The 16,910-nt window shown below is 44.8% G+C and overlaps 1 protein-coding gene across 1 annotated transcript; it reads right to left on the bottom strand.

Annotated features, from left to right (window-relative positions):
- Positions 1-479: 479 nt before the first annotated feature.
- On the bottom strand, positions 480-13,091 carry HRH4 (histamine receptor H4). The gene is made up of 3 exons (XM_030552935.1): positions 12,525-13,091; positions 5,480-5,646; positions 480-2,037 (listed from the first exon to the last, which is right to left on the bottom strand). Exons 1-3 carry the CDS (start codon positions 12,760-12,762, stop codon positions 1,225-1,227), a joined length of 1,218 nt encoding a protein of 405 aa, XP_030408795.1. The 5' UTR covers positions 12,763-13,091; the 3' UTR covers positions 480-1,224.
- Positions 13,092-16,910: the final 3,819 nt, after the last annotated feature.

The raw sequence follows: 16,910 nt of genomic DNA, 5'->3' as shown, positions 1-16,910 counted from the left end.
TCAGGGTATGTTCACTGGATCACAGGGTTCTGCTGACTCCCCTTGCTTTCAGAACTCCCGCATGGAATAGCCCTGGGGCTGCTGGAGTCAGCTTAAGTCTTAGACCTGGTCAGCGGCATTCATTCTTCACTCATTCACTCAGTCTTCTTCATTTCCCTCATACCTGGATACATCTCGTTTAACCATAACCTTAATTCCTTACGTCTGGACTTACCATAACCTTTCCCTTATTTGAGGTGGCAATCTCCTCTGCACCGCTTTGCATCTGTCCTTTTTGCAAAATCAATAAGTTCACATGGCCTGAACCCAAGACAGACAGATGGCCTCACCGGCAGTCCTCCTCCGAACCCCACTAGGGATTTCATAAGGTCTCTTACCTCTTGTCTGGTGCCTTGGGGTTCAAAGTGATTGCCACTGTATCAGCCGGGTGTTGCCATCCAAGTCATGGCACTAAATTGTGAAAGAAAACCAGTCCTCACTCTGCGTTCATTAGCAACAAGTCAGAGACAGTTTATTGAGAGCAATTGCAAGGGAAGCCTGTGGTTGGAGGGGGGCCCCCTGACCTTAGGCCGATCTTCACTCTACAAGCAGCGTAAGACAAGCATTTATACCTTTTCGTTACATACATCAATCAGCTAACAGTTATCCTTTGTTTATACAAACTCCCTCCAGACACTGCCTTATCTCAAGGTTTCTGCTTAAATCAGCATTCCATTCTTATCAACTAAAGAGAGGTGAGCAGTGAGGTGTGAAGCAGCATCTCTTACAACTCTCATGTTATTAGGGTTAGGGTTATACTTCACTCTATCCTTACACCTGACTAAAACATTTGCCCTGCTTTAATTTTGCTTCCACAGTCTCTTTCCCAGGGACACTTTTGTAGCAGCTTTTGGAAATATATGTCTTGTGTTGTCATGATTTTAAATAAACAGTATTAATAAAAGAAAGGGATCCTGCTCTGTGCCTGTGAATAAAATTCATAAATTAAAGAGATAGTGCACAATCAGGCAAAAGTTGCTGTTGAATTTAACATGATATTATGAAGAGAAAAGAAAACTAATGCTTTGAAAATTATCAAACTATTGGCAAATTTACATATTGCATCCTTGACTAATGCCATCTATGAAACAAACATATCTACTATATTATTGAAGATGAGATCAGAACAAGCTTAACTAAAATAAGGTGGAGGAGCTTCTGTTGTAAGTCTTCTAGTTTGGCTCTCTAAGAAGAGACTGCCAGGGCTGGTGGCTGTATCACAAACCTTTTTGGGCACAATATTTTCATGAAAGCCTTCCGAAACCCAGCATGGCAGAGAGGGTAGAGGAAAGGATTTACAGAGGAATTAAGCCACAAAAGCCAAAATGTTATTTCATACAAGAATTCGTTGACACACTCTCCACAGCAGGCTGCGCGAATTATCATAAGTAATGAATATGGTGCCCAGCAAATGGCAAAGACACAGACAATTATGGCAAGTGACTTAGCAATTTTTTTGTCCCTGTTCAATTTTGACCTGGTCTTCGCTCTGAGGGCTACTGACTGATCATTGTCAGGGGTTATGGAATAGCCTCTGGACTGATGTGAACCGTCAGTCACCACTGACTGCACCTGTGTCCTGGAAGTAGAAAGACTGTCCTCTGTTTCTGAATCAGGAGAAGAAACGTCTTCCTTCAAAGAGCAATGGTCAGCCATCAAGACATTTTTTTCTGTTGGAGGTACAGACACCTGTTTGCTGATGTTGACTGTGCTCTGGAGCCTGTTTCTCTTGCGTTTTTGTATATCCCGGTAGATGTGCATGTTGAAATAGGCCACAGAGATGCAAGGTGTGAAGAATTCAAAGGCTGAAGCACACAGGAGAAAGTACCAGTTATAGTAGAATTCAGCATTGCATTCTCCATCGAGTATGATGCTGTAGCCAGCCACACGATCCCAAATGAGGATTGCGGGGCCATAGATTAAGAATGCAAAGACCCAGACTGCCACCATCTTAACAACAGTCTTTGACGTCATTCCCTGTTGAATCCTATATGTCACCTAGAAGTAACATTAAAAGACCCCCTGTTAGTCACAGATTGGGTTCTTTATATAACTAGTATAAGTACTTTGTAAAAACTTCTGGGAAATTAAGAATAATATTTGTACTGTAGGTCTCCAGATGTCCTCCGGGGCAGATTGGCAGAAGCCCTGGAGGTTTTTCGCCTTCCTCTGCAGCATGGGGCATGGTCACTTGCTGGTGGATTCTCTGCAGCTTGAGGTCTTCAAACCACAATTTGAAGACTTCAGTAACTCGGACATAGGTTAGGGGTTTGTTATAGAAGTGGATGGGTACGGTTCTGTGGCCTGCTTTGTGCAGGAGGTCAGACTAGATGATCATATTGGTCCCTTCTGACCCTAAAGTCTATGAGACCTCAATGTCCAGAACATCTGTGTTTATATAAAACCCTGAAAAACTTTATTAATCTTGGGCTCAAGCACTATAGCATACTGTATGCTTGAGATTTGTGGGGAAAACATTTGAGATGGATACACTATCCACTGGAATGAATGAATAATAGGAAATGGTTTGATGGCATCACCACTACAATAAGGAAATAACAAGGAGTCAGCCTCTGATTCATGAAAACATTGAATCTCAGAGGTGAACTAAGAGTTAGGGGTGGGGATGGTTACTCCCACTGTAATAGAAATGTAACCATGACTGCTTCCAATCACTGGATAGTATCTAAATGTGAATATTTGTTTTTCTTTGCCACAGAATAAAATGTATCCCCCCCAGATCCCCAGGAAGGAAATTCAATCTTTTAGATGTTGTGTTATGGTGCTTTCTTTATCATTTAAATGGCACTTAGATTCCTTTAGTTGTTTAAGTTTTTATGCCTTTCCAGATTTTATTTTTTTTAAGTATCCAGCAGTAAAAAAAAGTTGCCAGTGCAACCTCAATTCAGATCCCTTGTGTGTAAGCACTATGACATAGTCCTTAATTACATTATCTCATACTATTTTTTCCACAGGACTCCAACTCACTCAGTGCACAGGATGTATGATACTTCCTGAATGAGCAGCTTTCAATATCTGGGGGTTTTTTCCTCATTTTTCAGTGACTGGCCCCAGATAATATTTACTGCACATTATTCAAACCCTGCTCTGAAGACAGAATTAGTAATTTCCTTATGGGCTTGTCTGTGGTGCTAATCACTATAGTATCTGAGTGCTTCACCTGCGAAGTGAGATGGTATTATTATTATTCCTTTTTTACAGATGGGGAGCTGAGGCACAGAGACAATGAGAAAAGCATCCAATTTTGGGTGCTCAGTCCAAAATGCCTATGGACTGGGTTTGTTTGTTTTTTTCAGAGAACCATCCATTTTATAATACTTTATTTGTTCAAAGTACAGCTCCCATTGACTTCAGCTATAGCTGCGAGTGCTCAGAACTCTGCAAATCAGACCCCAGGTGTTTCAATTTGGGACACAGACAGCAAAGAACACACAGTTAAGTGACCACCTGTGAAAAGTCTGTAAGTGTAAGCGACTTGCCTAGTATTACATATGAGCTCTTTGTGGCAGAGGCAGGGATAGAATCCACATTCCCAGGACAGCATTCAACTGCCTTAACCAGGAGACCCTCCTTTCTATTCCTGCCATCACCTGCCCCATCCACTACACACCTTCCAATCCTCCCTCTTAGCAGAGGGTGTGGGCCTTTGGTTTTGGGCAGGCCTACATCCGCCTGTCCCAGATCTGCAAATAGTACACACCTTCCAACTTCTGCAACATAGGAGACAGAGGTCCTGCAGACAGCCTCCTTCACTACACAACCCTGATTCCTTTTCTGAGCAACAGCCATACTGTGCATTGAATGAGGCACAGATCCAGAAGAAAAAATAGCCTGTGATCATATAATTAAAGATTGTGTCATAATGCATATACACACATGCATTTCTCCTAACTTTGAGGCCTAGATTCTGCAACTTTAATGCTCCTTAAATATAGGGTTTTTGTGTGCAATTTCATAGGTTTTTAAAAAAGCAAACTGATAAAAAACCAGAATTCCATCATGGGGCATTATATTGACACCCACATGGGTCATCAAAAGGGTTGGAACCTTTAGATCCAAAGCACAGAGCTCCTTGAGCTAACACAGTAAGTGATATCAGTATTAGGCTGTCATCCTCTATATGGACCAGACACTAGGGGGAGATGAGATCCACTTTGCCAGTGGGTTTCATGGACATTTGCTGTCCACAGAGAAATGTTGAGACTCAGGAAATATGGGTTTTATTCCGGGTGGTAGATGTACTAAGGTGGTTACAGAACCTTCTGTCCTTGGCCGCTCCAGTCTGTCCTTGGTCCAGTCCTCCTGCCCTCCCTTAGATCTTCATCCAACATTTCCACTCACTCCAGCCTCTTGCTTGGCTCCATTTCCCAATACCAATCTCATCTGACCCTCCATTTAGCTCCTTGTCTCACTTTCCCCCTTCCTCCACTCATCTCAGGCCCTGTCTCCCCATCACCACCCTCTTTGAGGTCTTCATTCTCCAAGCTCCTCATTCCAGCCCAATCTCCCATCCCCAGCTTCTCCCTAGCCCTTGTCCCAGCCTCCCCACTTGCCACTGCTCCAGGCCTGATTTTCCACAAGTCTGCCTGCTAGGCAAGCAGCTTCCGTCTTCTCACTGAGAGCACAGGAGAGACAGTCTCCCCACTCTCAACTCTAGTGCCACAGCAGCCCCCAGCATCCATATCCAGCAACTGCAGTAGAAGACCTGCTCCACCCCTGCAAGATGTTCACTGTAGACGGAATTGTCGGAGAATTTAGTTGCCAAACTAACAACTCTCTACCGAGACTGTGCAAACAAATTTTCAGAGGCTTTTAAGTTGGACCAATTTTCACAGGAATAGCACAAAACACACTCCTGAAAGCAGGGCAACCCTCATACCAAATTTCAAGTCTCTGCTTCAATGAACGGAGGAGCTCAACTTCTCAATGAAACACTCAAGAATTTTTTTAACATTGTCAAAACAAAGTATTGTATCTAACCTTATTCAGAGAAATGGCTGAACTGTTAGCTGAAACTTTCAACAACAGCAAAAAAATTCACCCTGAGGAAGACAGCCAACACAGAAAACTTCAGCCTGGATGGTGAAAGTTTGGCGAAGTTATAAGTTACATGAAAATAGGATCTTATAATGTCAGGCAACCTTAACTATAGGCATTATTACATGTGCCACCTATAATTTAGATTAGCCAGAGGCCTGGGAATCTGGAAATCTATATCCAGTTCTGCCACTGACTAATTGTGTGTGACTTTGGATGAGTCACTTACATTTTTTTGTTGGATAATGCTTATCCACCTTTGCAAAGTACCTTCCAATCTATGGATGAAAAGTGTTATATAAGTGTTAAGTATTATCATAAATACACAATTACATCTAAACATCATGAGTCATGCAAAGCTAACTATGAATGTTCTACTCACCGCTTTGGTAACTGACAGGAACCGATCATAGCTGATAAGGACAATGCTAAATGCGGAAGCTGTGCACATAAGATAGTCTACAACTAGCCAGAGTTTGCAGAGAAGTCTTCCAAACATCCACTTGCCTGTCAGGAAGTAAGGGATATACAGGGGGATACAGAATGCACCTATAGAAAAAATCATAAATAAATAATCAAGTTGTTATAATCAGGACTGCAGATGATACTAACAAGAACACAGAACAATTTTTGTGGTACCCAGTTAAAAAAATGTCAGATTGGAATTTACAGATTAAAGTTCTTGCATTCTCATGAAATTAGTTAATGGGTTCCTTACACTTGATCTCCACAATGTTTTTATGCACTGTTAATTCTCTGGTAGGCATAATATAGTATTTTCCAGACTTGGATCACAACTTAAAGGAAAGAGTAGCTAGCCAGTGGTGGGCAACCTGCGGCCCATCAGGGTAATCTGATTGCGGGCCACGAGATATTTTGCTGACATTGACTGTCCACAGGCACAGCCCCCCGCATCTCCCAGTGGCCGCGGTTCGCCGTTCCCAGCTAATGGGATCTGCGGGAAGCGGCAGCCAGCACGTCCCTATGGCCCACCCCTTCCCGCAGCTCCCATTGGCTGGGAACAGCGAACTCAGACAACAACAAAAGATAAAAAGATTCTATAGTTTCCTATACATACTCAGCCTAGCATTTTCCACTGATCATAATCCCCTTTTTGGCATTGAGCTGATAAGGTATTAGACTGGAACACACATGAAACAGTCTCAACACCCATTGCTGAACCTAAATTTAGGTTCCTAAAATCACATGCAGGCACTTAAGTCTGCTTTTCAAAGATGATTGAACACCTATACTTCTCATCATCTACAATGGGATTAGATGATGATTAGGACCTCTGAAAAATCAGGTTACTTTTTATTTAGATGCCTCGATAGGGATTTAAGAACCTATCTTTATACATGTAAGTTTGAAAATGGTGGCCTCACTTGCAATCTCTCATCCTTAGCAAACAGGATGCACAAGATGTGAGTTTTCTGTTTCTAACACTCCTTACTGACTCAGAAGATTTCAGGCCCACAGGAAATTTGAAAGGAGAGTAGGAAATATTAAGGCAGCCTGAGGGGACTTGGAGATCTCTGCTTAGACCTAGAAACAAAAGTCTTTGAAAAAACTGTCAACCACTGAGAAGAACAGGTCTGTGCAGAAGGCCTGAAATGTGGAACAGCACTACAGATGGGTCAATGTGGAGCCCAATCAGGGCTGGTGCTACCATTAAGGTGAACTAGGCAGTTGCCTAGGGCGCCAAGATTTGGGGGTGCCAAAAAGCAGTGCCCCCCGTTTTTTTTTACAGCTGTTCCTCCCCAAGCACGCGGTCACTGCTCCACTTCTCCTGCCTCCCAGGCTTGGGAGGAGAATTAGCGTGGGGGCAACGTGCTCAGGGAGGATGCAAAGCAGAGGTGAGCTGGGGTGGGAAGGTACCACGTGACTCCCTGGGGGGGGAAGCTGCCACGAGGAGGGGGGGCGCCTCAGGGTGGAGGGAGGCGTGGGGAGCTGCCGCAGGGCTGGGGGTGGGGGGTGCAAGGTAGAAGTTTCGCCTAGGGCGCAAAACTTCCTTGCATCAGCCCTGAGCCCAATGCCCTGGATATCAGCATTGACATTCTTGGTTTCAATTCTATGCCAGTTGCAGAAATAGATAAAGGCCATCGGAAAAGGGCTGCAGGACTGATGCCCAAGGGTTTAAAGGCTAAAGTTGGAATGACCAACACTCTGATGAAAAGAGGTGCTCCACATTCGGAACATGCATCAGGCACTGCTTGAAGTGGTATAGATCGCTCAATAGGAGGTTCTCCTTCTGCGGGTTCAGTGAACTAATGACTCTGCCTCGCACTGGGAAATGGAAAGCGCTGGTCTGCAGAAAGGGCTGTCTTGTGAACTCGCTGAAAATCACGGTGCCATCAGGACATGTATGGCACCTCAAAATATGGTGCCCTCTCTAAACTCCGAAACCAAAAGTTTCAAAAATGGCAGTTGCCTGCTTCGTCCACTGCAGCCCATTGGAGCTGGTTGATGGGGGCTTGGTTCCCTGCGTGGCAGTCGCCCAGCAGGCTATCAATTGCCTGGCAGTTCAGCTGTCCCTCCCCCCACTGCCATGTGCTGATTCTGCCTCTGCCTTGGAGCTGCTCCAGGGAGCCTCCTCCTTGCTGCGTGGGGCAGGAGGGGGAAGAGGGCAGATGGGCTAATGTTAGGGTGCCCCCCTTCCTCCCTGCCCCCCGCTTACCCCATCTCCACAGAGCAGGGGGTGGACACGACAGGGCTCAGGACTGAGGGAGCTTGCTGGCAGCAGCTGCTGTCTCAACTTACTGATTTACTCAAAAAGGCAATGTACTTAGAGTGGAGTCAGCGTACTTAAAGGGGCAATGTGCAGCTCTCTCTCACACAGGGTGTGTGTCTCTGTCTCTGTCTGCCGTGCTGTCTCCCTTCCCTCCATTTGTGCTGCCTTGTAGAGTGTGAGGCTACATTAACAACGTATTAACTCTTGAGGGCTCAGCCAAGTGCTAGTTCATCATTTAGCAGTAAAGCATTCCCTGGGAAATATCCCACCCTCTTCCATTCTCTGACTTCCCCACCTCAACCATGCTTCACAATCATCACTGTTATGTACAGTATTAAATTGTTCTTTTGTGTGTGTGTGTATGTGTGTGTATATATATAATAGTCTTTTGTCTGGTGAAAAAAATTTCCCTGGAACCTAACCCCCCCATTTACATTAATTCTTATAGGGAAATTGGATTCGCTTAACATCATTTTGCTTAAAGTCACATTTTTCAGGAACATAACTACAGCGTTAAGCTGCTGTATAATATTTAGGCATGATAATAAGTTGTCTGAGTTTCAAAAGAGTTGAATGGCCAAGTGAATCCCATTGAGATCACCCTACACATACATATACTACTCACCTAAAATAGCATTGACCTCAATAGGAGCTGCTGGGTGCTCAGCGCTTTTGAAAACTAGGCCAATTATTTAGGTGGCTGTATGGATTTAGGAACCTAACGTTAGGGTCCTACTTTTTTTAAAATCAGGGGGCTTTCTAATTAATTGAAAAAGAAATATTTTGACTCTGCCTCCTGCCCTATAACTATACTTCAGTGTGTGGTGATCCCACTGGACAATGCGTGCAAAGTCTTTTATTAATATGATTCCTCTACAACTCATATAAATTTGCTATGATACCTGTCAGTGTGTCACATTACTGAAGGATAATATTTCAGTAGGACGCTACCACCACATAGTAAATTAAATAAGTTGTCTTGAAATAGCATATGCTACTATACAAGACCATGGTAATACTGTTGGAAACAGTGAGTTGCACACAACTCACTTTAAGGTCCTTACAGTCTCTCTTAATAAATATCCAGCTGGTACATGTCACCTTCTATAATTTGCATACAGAACCATTTGATTAATTTACATTAATAATGACTGTCTGTTCGCATTAATCTCTATTCTGTGCATGGATAATGCTGGCAACACATTTTGACATACATAGTTCATATAATTTGTATATTGTTTGTAATAAGTAGTTCAAATATTATCACTGCCAAATTGTACGGCATGAACTGATCCTATATTATTCTTTGGGGGATGAAATTCACTCCTGGCAGAGGCTCAGCATAAAGCCTCATTAAATCCCTCTGAAATACTTATGAGCAACTTATGAGCACGCTCCCATTCTTATCTCTGAAACCTCCCATCTCAGCCACCATTCCTTTGGAGTCTATAAACACTGCTTCTTATAAGGCCAGTGGGGTTACTGTTGGAAGCTGAGAAGTGTTCCCTTCTCTTCAGTGGACTGAGTACACACTATCTACAGGATTCTCAGCCTGATAGCTCCAGGGCCTGAAGCCTGGATGGGCCCAGAAACAGAACCCCATTAATGGGAACTCTTCAGCTAATTCCCAGCACTGAAAATGCCCCCTTCCCAAACAGTGCATATTATAGGAGTGTATATTGTGTATGTCATAAATCTAACATTTAAATTATCCACATTAATGCTGTTATGTTCTGAGCATGTTTTCAAATCCTTTGCTCAGAGGAGCAAAGACTAGTTCCTTTTAAAATGTATTACAGCAATATGACACTGTGCATTCCTAGTGCTCCCTTATTCATCAGTACCGTATATTCGAGCACTAGGGTCTAGATTGGGGTGGGCAAACTATGGCCTGGGGGCCACATCCAGCCCTCCAGCCAGTTTAATCCAGCCCTCGAGCTCCTGCTAGGGAACGGGGTCTGGGGCTTGCCCTGCTCCCACACTCCAGCAAAGGACCAGGGTCGGAGGCTGCTCTGTGCATGCATGCCGAGGCTCCTGGGAGCAGCAGCATGTCCCCCCCGGGTCTTATGTTTAGGAGCATCCAGGGGGCTCCGTGCACTGCGGCCAAGGGGAGCTGCTGGAGTGGGACCTGCAGACGAGGCAGTGTGCAGAGCCGCCTAGCCGCACCTCCGCATAGGAGCTGGAGAGGGGACATGCTGCTGCTTCCAGGAGCTGCTTGATGTAAGCCAGGAGCCTGCATCCCTGACCCCCTCTTGTGCCCCAACCTCTTGCTCCAGCCCTGATCCTTCTCCCACACCCCAGCCACCTGCCCCAACCCAGGGCCTTCTCCTGCACCCTGAACTCGTTTTTGTCCCCAGCCCAGAGCCCGCATCCCCAGCCAGAGCCCTCATCCCCACTGTGCCCCAACCCCCTGTCCCAGCCCTGATCCCCCTTCCACCCTCCGAACCCCTTGGTCCCAGCCTGGAGCACCCTCCTACACACCAAATCCCTCATCCTCAGCCCAGAGCCCACACCTCCAGCCGAAGCCATCCCCCTCCCCCCTGCATCCCAATCCCCCGCCCCAGCCCAGAGCTCCCTCCTGCACCCTGAGCTCCTCATTTCTGGCCCCACACAAAGCCCACACCCCCAGCTAGAGCCCTCACCCCCTCCTGCACCCCAACCCCAATTTTTTTCTTGAGCATTCATGGCCCACTGTACAATTTCCATACTCAGATGTGGCCCTAGGGCCAAAAAGTTTGCCAACCCCTGGTCTAGATCCACAAAGGGATTTAAGTATCAGAGGGGTAGCCATGTAAGTCTGGATCTGTAAAAGCAGCAAAGAATCCTGTGGCACCTTATAGACTAACAGACGTTTTGGAGCATGAGCTTTCGTGGGTGAATACCCACTTCATCAGATGCATGACGAATTTAAGGGATTTAAGGTGCCTGCCACTTCAGGTGCCTAAAATCCTGAGGTACCTAAGTTTCCATGAGCAAAGTCTCCACGGCACCTACATTTCTACTGGTACACATGTGCAAAGTCACCTAAGTTCTGATGCCCAGCTCACACCTAAGCCACGTTGGGATCCTGAAGCTGCATTCCCCTGCCTACCTCACCTATGGGGCCTGATCCAGCAGGCAATGTGAGAGGCTGCCTATAAGCAAGCCTACTGTATCAGGCCCTGTCCAAAACAGAGGACGAACTATCACTCCCAATTATACACAATAGGCCAGTGGTTAGAGCACTCATGGGAGACTGCAACTCAGATCTGATTCTCAGAACTCTGCCTGATTCAGAGCAAGGACTTGAAGCTCAGTTTCCTGCTTCCACAGCCTAACCACTGGGCTATAGAGCATTCTGAGACCGGTTTCTCTCAATCTCTGACCTGTTTAGGTGCCTAACTCCAGGAGGGGTTCACAGCTGTGAATCTCAAGTGGAGTTAGGTGCCTACCTCTGATCCAGACTTAGGTGCCTAATCCCCTTCGAGGGATGGAATTTAAATCACACTCCTCTTTTCAGCATTTCACTCCTCATTAGCTGAAGTGGTTTCTTGCTCAGCCTGCTGGCTTCTGAGAATCCCATTCCTAGGCACCTGTCTCAACCCATGCATTGTGTAGGGTGCCTAGACACCTAACTGGGGGCTGAGGATCCAGTGGGCAGCAGGACACCTAAAGACAAGCATTGCAGCAAGGAGCTTATATCCTTTTTGTGGCTGTAGCCCTACATCTTCAGCCTCATGCCTCTGAATACCACCTGGAGCACGCAATAATCACCCAGAACTTCATTGCTGATCTTGTGTTATTGCTTAAGTAAAATAAGCAGGATATAAATATGTTAATTACAGAAAATTCAGTTGTGTCTTAAAAAAAAATGTAACATTCTTGAAATATTAATTCTTGTTAAAAACTATTGTTCTGCATTCACAATGATTTAATTCTCTTCTACGAATGATAACTCTTCTACATATTTGTTTAAATGCTATAGTGGTGTGATTTTGGATTCCAACAATCAATTTTAATTTATTTCAAGCATAGTTTTTTAAAAGGGGTGTGAGTGTGTGTGTGTGTGTGTAGCATCAACCCATTGAAATGATTAATAATTGATTATTTATTCTTTTCATATGTTCTTAAGCCTGCAGCCAGATACAGAGATGAACAGCAGAATACTTGCAAAAACTGCCTAGCATTAGTCAGTTGGCTGACTCAGTAAATGGAATGATGTAGCGTATGTACTCCTGGAAAAAATAACCAGTAATTCTTAAACTTTTGGCTACTAGTTAATTTCAACCGAATACAGAAAAATTGAATGGAATTTGCAATATATACAAGATCTACTGGTTAATATATACTGGCCTCCACCTGACAATCTATGATGAAAAGCAAAATTACAAGTTTTAAAGATGAGTGGAGGTTAATTAAAACCAGTTACAAACAATAAAACCTAAGCAGCAATGGTTTCACATCCATTCTACATAGATTAGTTGCTCTCTTTTCTGAAGCAAACAACTTTCACATTGCTAAAAGATCGGTTTCTCTTTCTAATACATTTCTGAGAACTAATAGCCCGCTAAAGTACTTTATGCAGCTTCCACCCCATTATCTGATCTTAGGCAAATGTTCAGGAAATTTGCTTAAGAGAAACAACATAATGAAATAAATCTTTCTTTGCTGTAAACTATAAAATGAATATTACATTTGCTTCATTATTGTAACTTACCGACTAAAAAGTCTGAAATAGCAAGATTAAGAAATAAATAATTACTCCGATGCCGAAGATCTTTGTTCACCAAAAAAGCCAGGACAACCAAGCCATTTCCAAGCACTGTAATAAGAGCTATCAAAACCATAAGAACTGCCAGTAATACCAAAACAACCAATGTAAATTTAGGTTCCAAGTTCGGTGTGGATGAAGTCATGTTTTGACCTTCAGCACATTCGCTATACATATTGTCCATCCACTTCAGGCTCTTTTCTGAAGAAACAGTACAGTAACTGTTTCTGTTAACGAAGATAAAAAAAAATTAATAAGATACTATATACTGAAAAGCAAATATTGAGCATCCAAAATGATTTAATAAAGTAAAAAAAAAATGATTGCAAGATTCTGATGCGTGGTAAATCTAGATTTTGCACAGCTTCCTTGTTTTCAAAAGCATGGTCCATTTAACTGAAATGTCCCAAAAAATGAATCTGCAGAAGTATCACCAGTAAACAGGAAGCAGAGTTTTCAAATGCTAATTTTAAAATGCAGTGACTGTGTGACGTTCCCCTCTGGTGTTGTGTGGACCAGTGATCTGCTAGGTCACTCCAATCCTTGACTCTGGGAGCCAGCCTTACCCTGCTCTGCTGTCAGAACCCCCACTCCTGGGCTGTTCACGCACAGCCTCTGTCATGTAAGCCACTCCCAGCTACTTGCAACTGAATGACACTAGTCAATATCTCTGGTCCCAGACGCAACCCTAGGAACCTCCATCTCGCAGTGTCCAGTTGTGCGCGCTAGATGCTGCAAGCTTATATGAGTTCATCAATTTAAGAAAGCAATTGATATGTACCAGTCTTGTTATCTCAAGGGGAGTCTCTGACACGCCTCAAACCAAACGCACTGCTTCAGGTAGAATAAAGAAACAGATTTATTAACTATAAGATAGATTTTAAGTGATTATAAATCAAAGCATAACAAGTCAGATTTGGTCAAATGAAATAAAAGCAAAACACATTGTAAGCTGATCTTAACACTTTCAATGCCCTTACCAACTTAAATGCTTCTCACCACAGGCCGGCTGGTTGCCCTTCAGCCAGGCTCTCTCCTTTGATCAGTGCTTCAGTCACTTGGTGTGGTGTCTGTAGATGTAGATGTAAGCAAGAGGAAGAGCATGGCAAATGTCTCTCCCTTTTATTGTGCTCCTTCTTCCCTCTTGGCTTTGGCCCCCTCCCTCGAGTCAGGTGAGCATTACCTCATCGTAGTCCCAAACTGACCAAAGTAAAGGGGGTGACTCACTTGATAAGAGATCCTCTGTTGCTGCCTAGATCAGTGTCCTTTGTTCCTGTGAGACTGGCTGAGTTTGTCCCATACATGCCCTGATGAGGTGTGAACTGCCTCTCAGCTCTTGGAGGGTTTTTCCTGGTCTTGTTTTAAAACATGAGGACACATTTTCAGCCTCATAACTATATACATGAAATTACAACCTATCATAGGTACTGACTCCATGGGTGCTCTGGGGCTGGAGCACCAACAGGGAAAAATTAGCTGGTGCACCGCACCACCAGCAACCAGGCTCCTCCCTCCTCATCTCCTTTTCCTCCCCTCCCAGCGTGCCGCATCTCTGCTCCTCCCCCTCCCTCCCAGCACTTCCCACCCCTCTGCTGCCTAACAGCTGTTTGGTGGTGCTTAGGACTTTCTGGGAGGGAAGGGCAGGAGCAGGGACTTGGCGCGCTCAGGGGGAGGAGGCAGAGAAGAGGTAGGGCACGGACAGGGACTTGGAGAAGGGGCTGGAATGGGGGTGGGGTGAGGGCGATGCAGGGACAGAAAGAGGCAGGGCCGGGGGGGGGGGGGTATCCAGCACCAGGCAGAGGGGAAGTTGGCACGTATGCAACCTATAATATTATTATAACAACAATGCTTAGTGTATTATGATCCTTCCGAAGACACCCAACATGACAAACTTTGCATTGGATACCACGCAATCATTTTATAAGGATGAACATGGGGGTGGTGGGTGTTCCCTTGAGGTACAGAATGTCACACTGTGTTTCCTTCAGGATGATCCTTATCAATGGAAGTCAGAAAAGCTGGCTTGAAAAACTGCTTTCCTGCTCACTCTTTCTTATTATAGACAAGAATTTTTGATGTTTAGCATAATGCGTGCACCAGATTTTCTCTGGAATTTGTTTCCCATTTATATGTATTTGCAGGAACTTAATTCTAGGGAAGAAAAATAGGTTTAATTTCTAATTTCTTCAGTATTTATTTAGCAACAACAAATTATTATTTCTACTGCTGTAGGACTGAGGTCCCATTTCCTTGATGATGTACAACCATATAAAATGATGTTGTCCATGTCATGGAGATCAGAATTTTTTATTTTTATTTTATTTTATTTTTTTTAATATTTTCCTGCTTATGCAGTCTCTATAGTTCAAAGCTCATATACAGAATAATTATATCTGATATCTCTTGGACTAATGTTAACCAATAAGAGTCTAATCCTGCACCCACTGACAGGCATTGACTTCAGTGAACCAGGATCAGAAGCTAACTTCCTAAAAACTGGGGAGAAATCCTGGCCCTGTTGAAGTCAATGGGAGCTTTGCTTTTGGCTTCAATGGGGCCATGACTACGTAGGGCTGGTGATAGAAATGGAGTGCCAATTGTGTGCACACAGATTTTTATTTGTACATAAGCCACTCATTGGAAGCTGTGAAACAACTCTGAAAAATCAAGCCACTTTTATTCAGAAGCTTAAAAATGGTTTATTGGGTCTAACTTTAGGTACCCAAGTTTGCAAATGCTGGTCTTAAGCTTTGACTCTAGTTACTCATCTTCAAAATGGGAATACAAAGATTTACTCTATAGAATGTTGGAGTAAATTCATTATTGCTTGCAAAATGCTTTCACATAATCATTGGATAGAAGGCACTATAGCAGGAATTGGCAAACTATGTCCCACGGGCTGGATCCGGCCCATTAGGGGTTTGGATCTGGCCCACGGGATTCCCAGCCCTGTGATGCCGCTCCCTGAAGCAGCCAGCACCACGTCCCTGAGGCCCCTGGGGGAGACGGGACAGAGGGCTCCAGGACAGAGGGCTCCTGGAAGCCTGTCCTAGCCCCGCTGTGTGCCACTGTCACCCAGGAGCAGCTCCAGCTAAGTGGTGCCGGACTGGGGCCTGCACCCTGAACCTCTCCTGCACCCGCACCCTAACCCCCTGGTGCACCCCTCCTGCACTGAGCCCCCTGCCACACCCCTCCTGCACCCCAACCCCCTGCCCTGATCCCCCTCCTGCACACCAAACCCCTGCTGAGCCCCTGCCACACTCCACAGTCCTCCTGCACCCCAACCCCCTACCCTGAGCCCCCTGCTGAACCCCACCCCGTGCCCTGAGCCCCCTCCCACACTCCTCCCTGCACCCCTGCCCTGAGCCCCCTCCTGCACACCAAACCCCTGCTCTGAGCCCCTGCCACACCCCACAGTCCTCTTGCACCCCAACTCCCTGCCCTGAGCCCCCTGCTGCACCCCACCCCGTGCGCTGAGCCCCCTCCCACACTCCTCCCTGCACCCCTGCCCTGAGCCCCCTCCTGTACCCTAACCCCTTCCTTGAGCCCCCTCATACACCCTGCAAACCTTCTCTGCACCAACCCCTTCCCCTGAACCCCTTCCTGCACACTTCACCCCCTCTCACACCCCGTACTCCCTCCCACACCCCAGCCCTACATTCATGGCCCTGCATGCAATTTCCCCACCCAAATGTGACCCTCAGACCAAAAATTTTGCCCACCCCTGCACTAGACATGCAAAAAAAATTATTATTCATACAAAATCTGCACACTCTGTAAGTAATATCAGAATGTAAACTATATAAGAAGATACTCACGTCTACTTTGAGCATTATCTCATTTCCAGGCAACATTGTACAAACCACAGATCTTAGCAACTGCTAAGCAGTGCTACAAACTGTTTTCTTCCACCTGCTACCATATACTGAAGTTTGAACTAAAGTAAGCTAGCTGGATCTAATTCAACATGGGATTATGTGGTTGAAAATGAAAAGGAGTAGCATCCCACTATTTCCATATATAGTAATAGAAATAACAGCTTTCATTTAGATGTGAAAATTTAAGAGATCTGCTTACCATTAGAATTTTTCTTCCTATTATGCGTACATTAGCAAAGAAATCCATTAACTTAGACACCCAGGTTAACCTTGTCAGGAGTTTGGAAACTACTTTCTGTTGGATGTTTGATGATTATAAGACTCAGGCAATGCTTAATAGGACAGAAAAGGCCAGTAAGCAGCCATCAGATGGATCAGCAGAGTGCTGGAAAAGGCATTGGGAGCAACAGACTGTCTCTACTAGGGCTCCCAGGACTGTTAGCAACACTGAGAA

Source organism: Gopherus evgoodei, chromosome 2, assembly GCF_007399415.2.
Source record: "Gopherus evgoodei ecotype Sinaloan lineage chromosome 2, rGopEvg1_v1.p, whole genome shotgun sequence".
Lineage (NCBI taxonomy): Eukaryota > Metazoa > Chordata > Testudines > Testudinidae > Gopherus > Gopherus evgoodei.
This window is presented reverse-complemented; position numbering and strand designations above follow the sequence as displayed.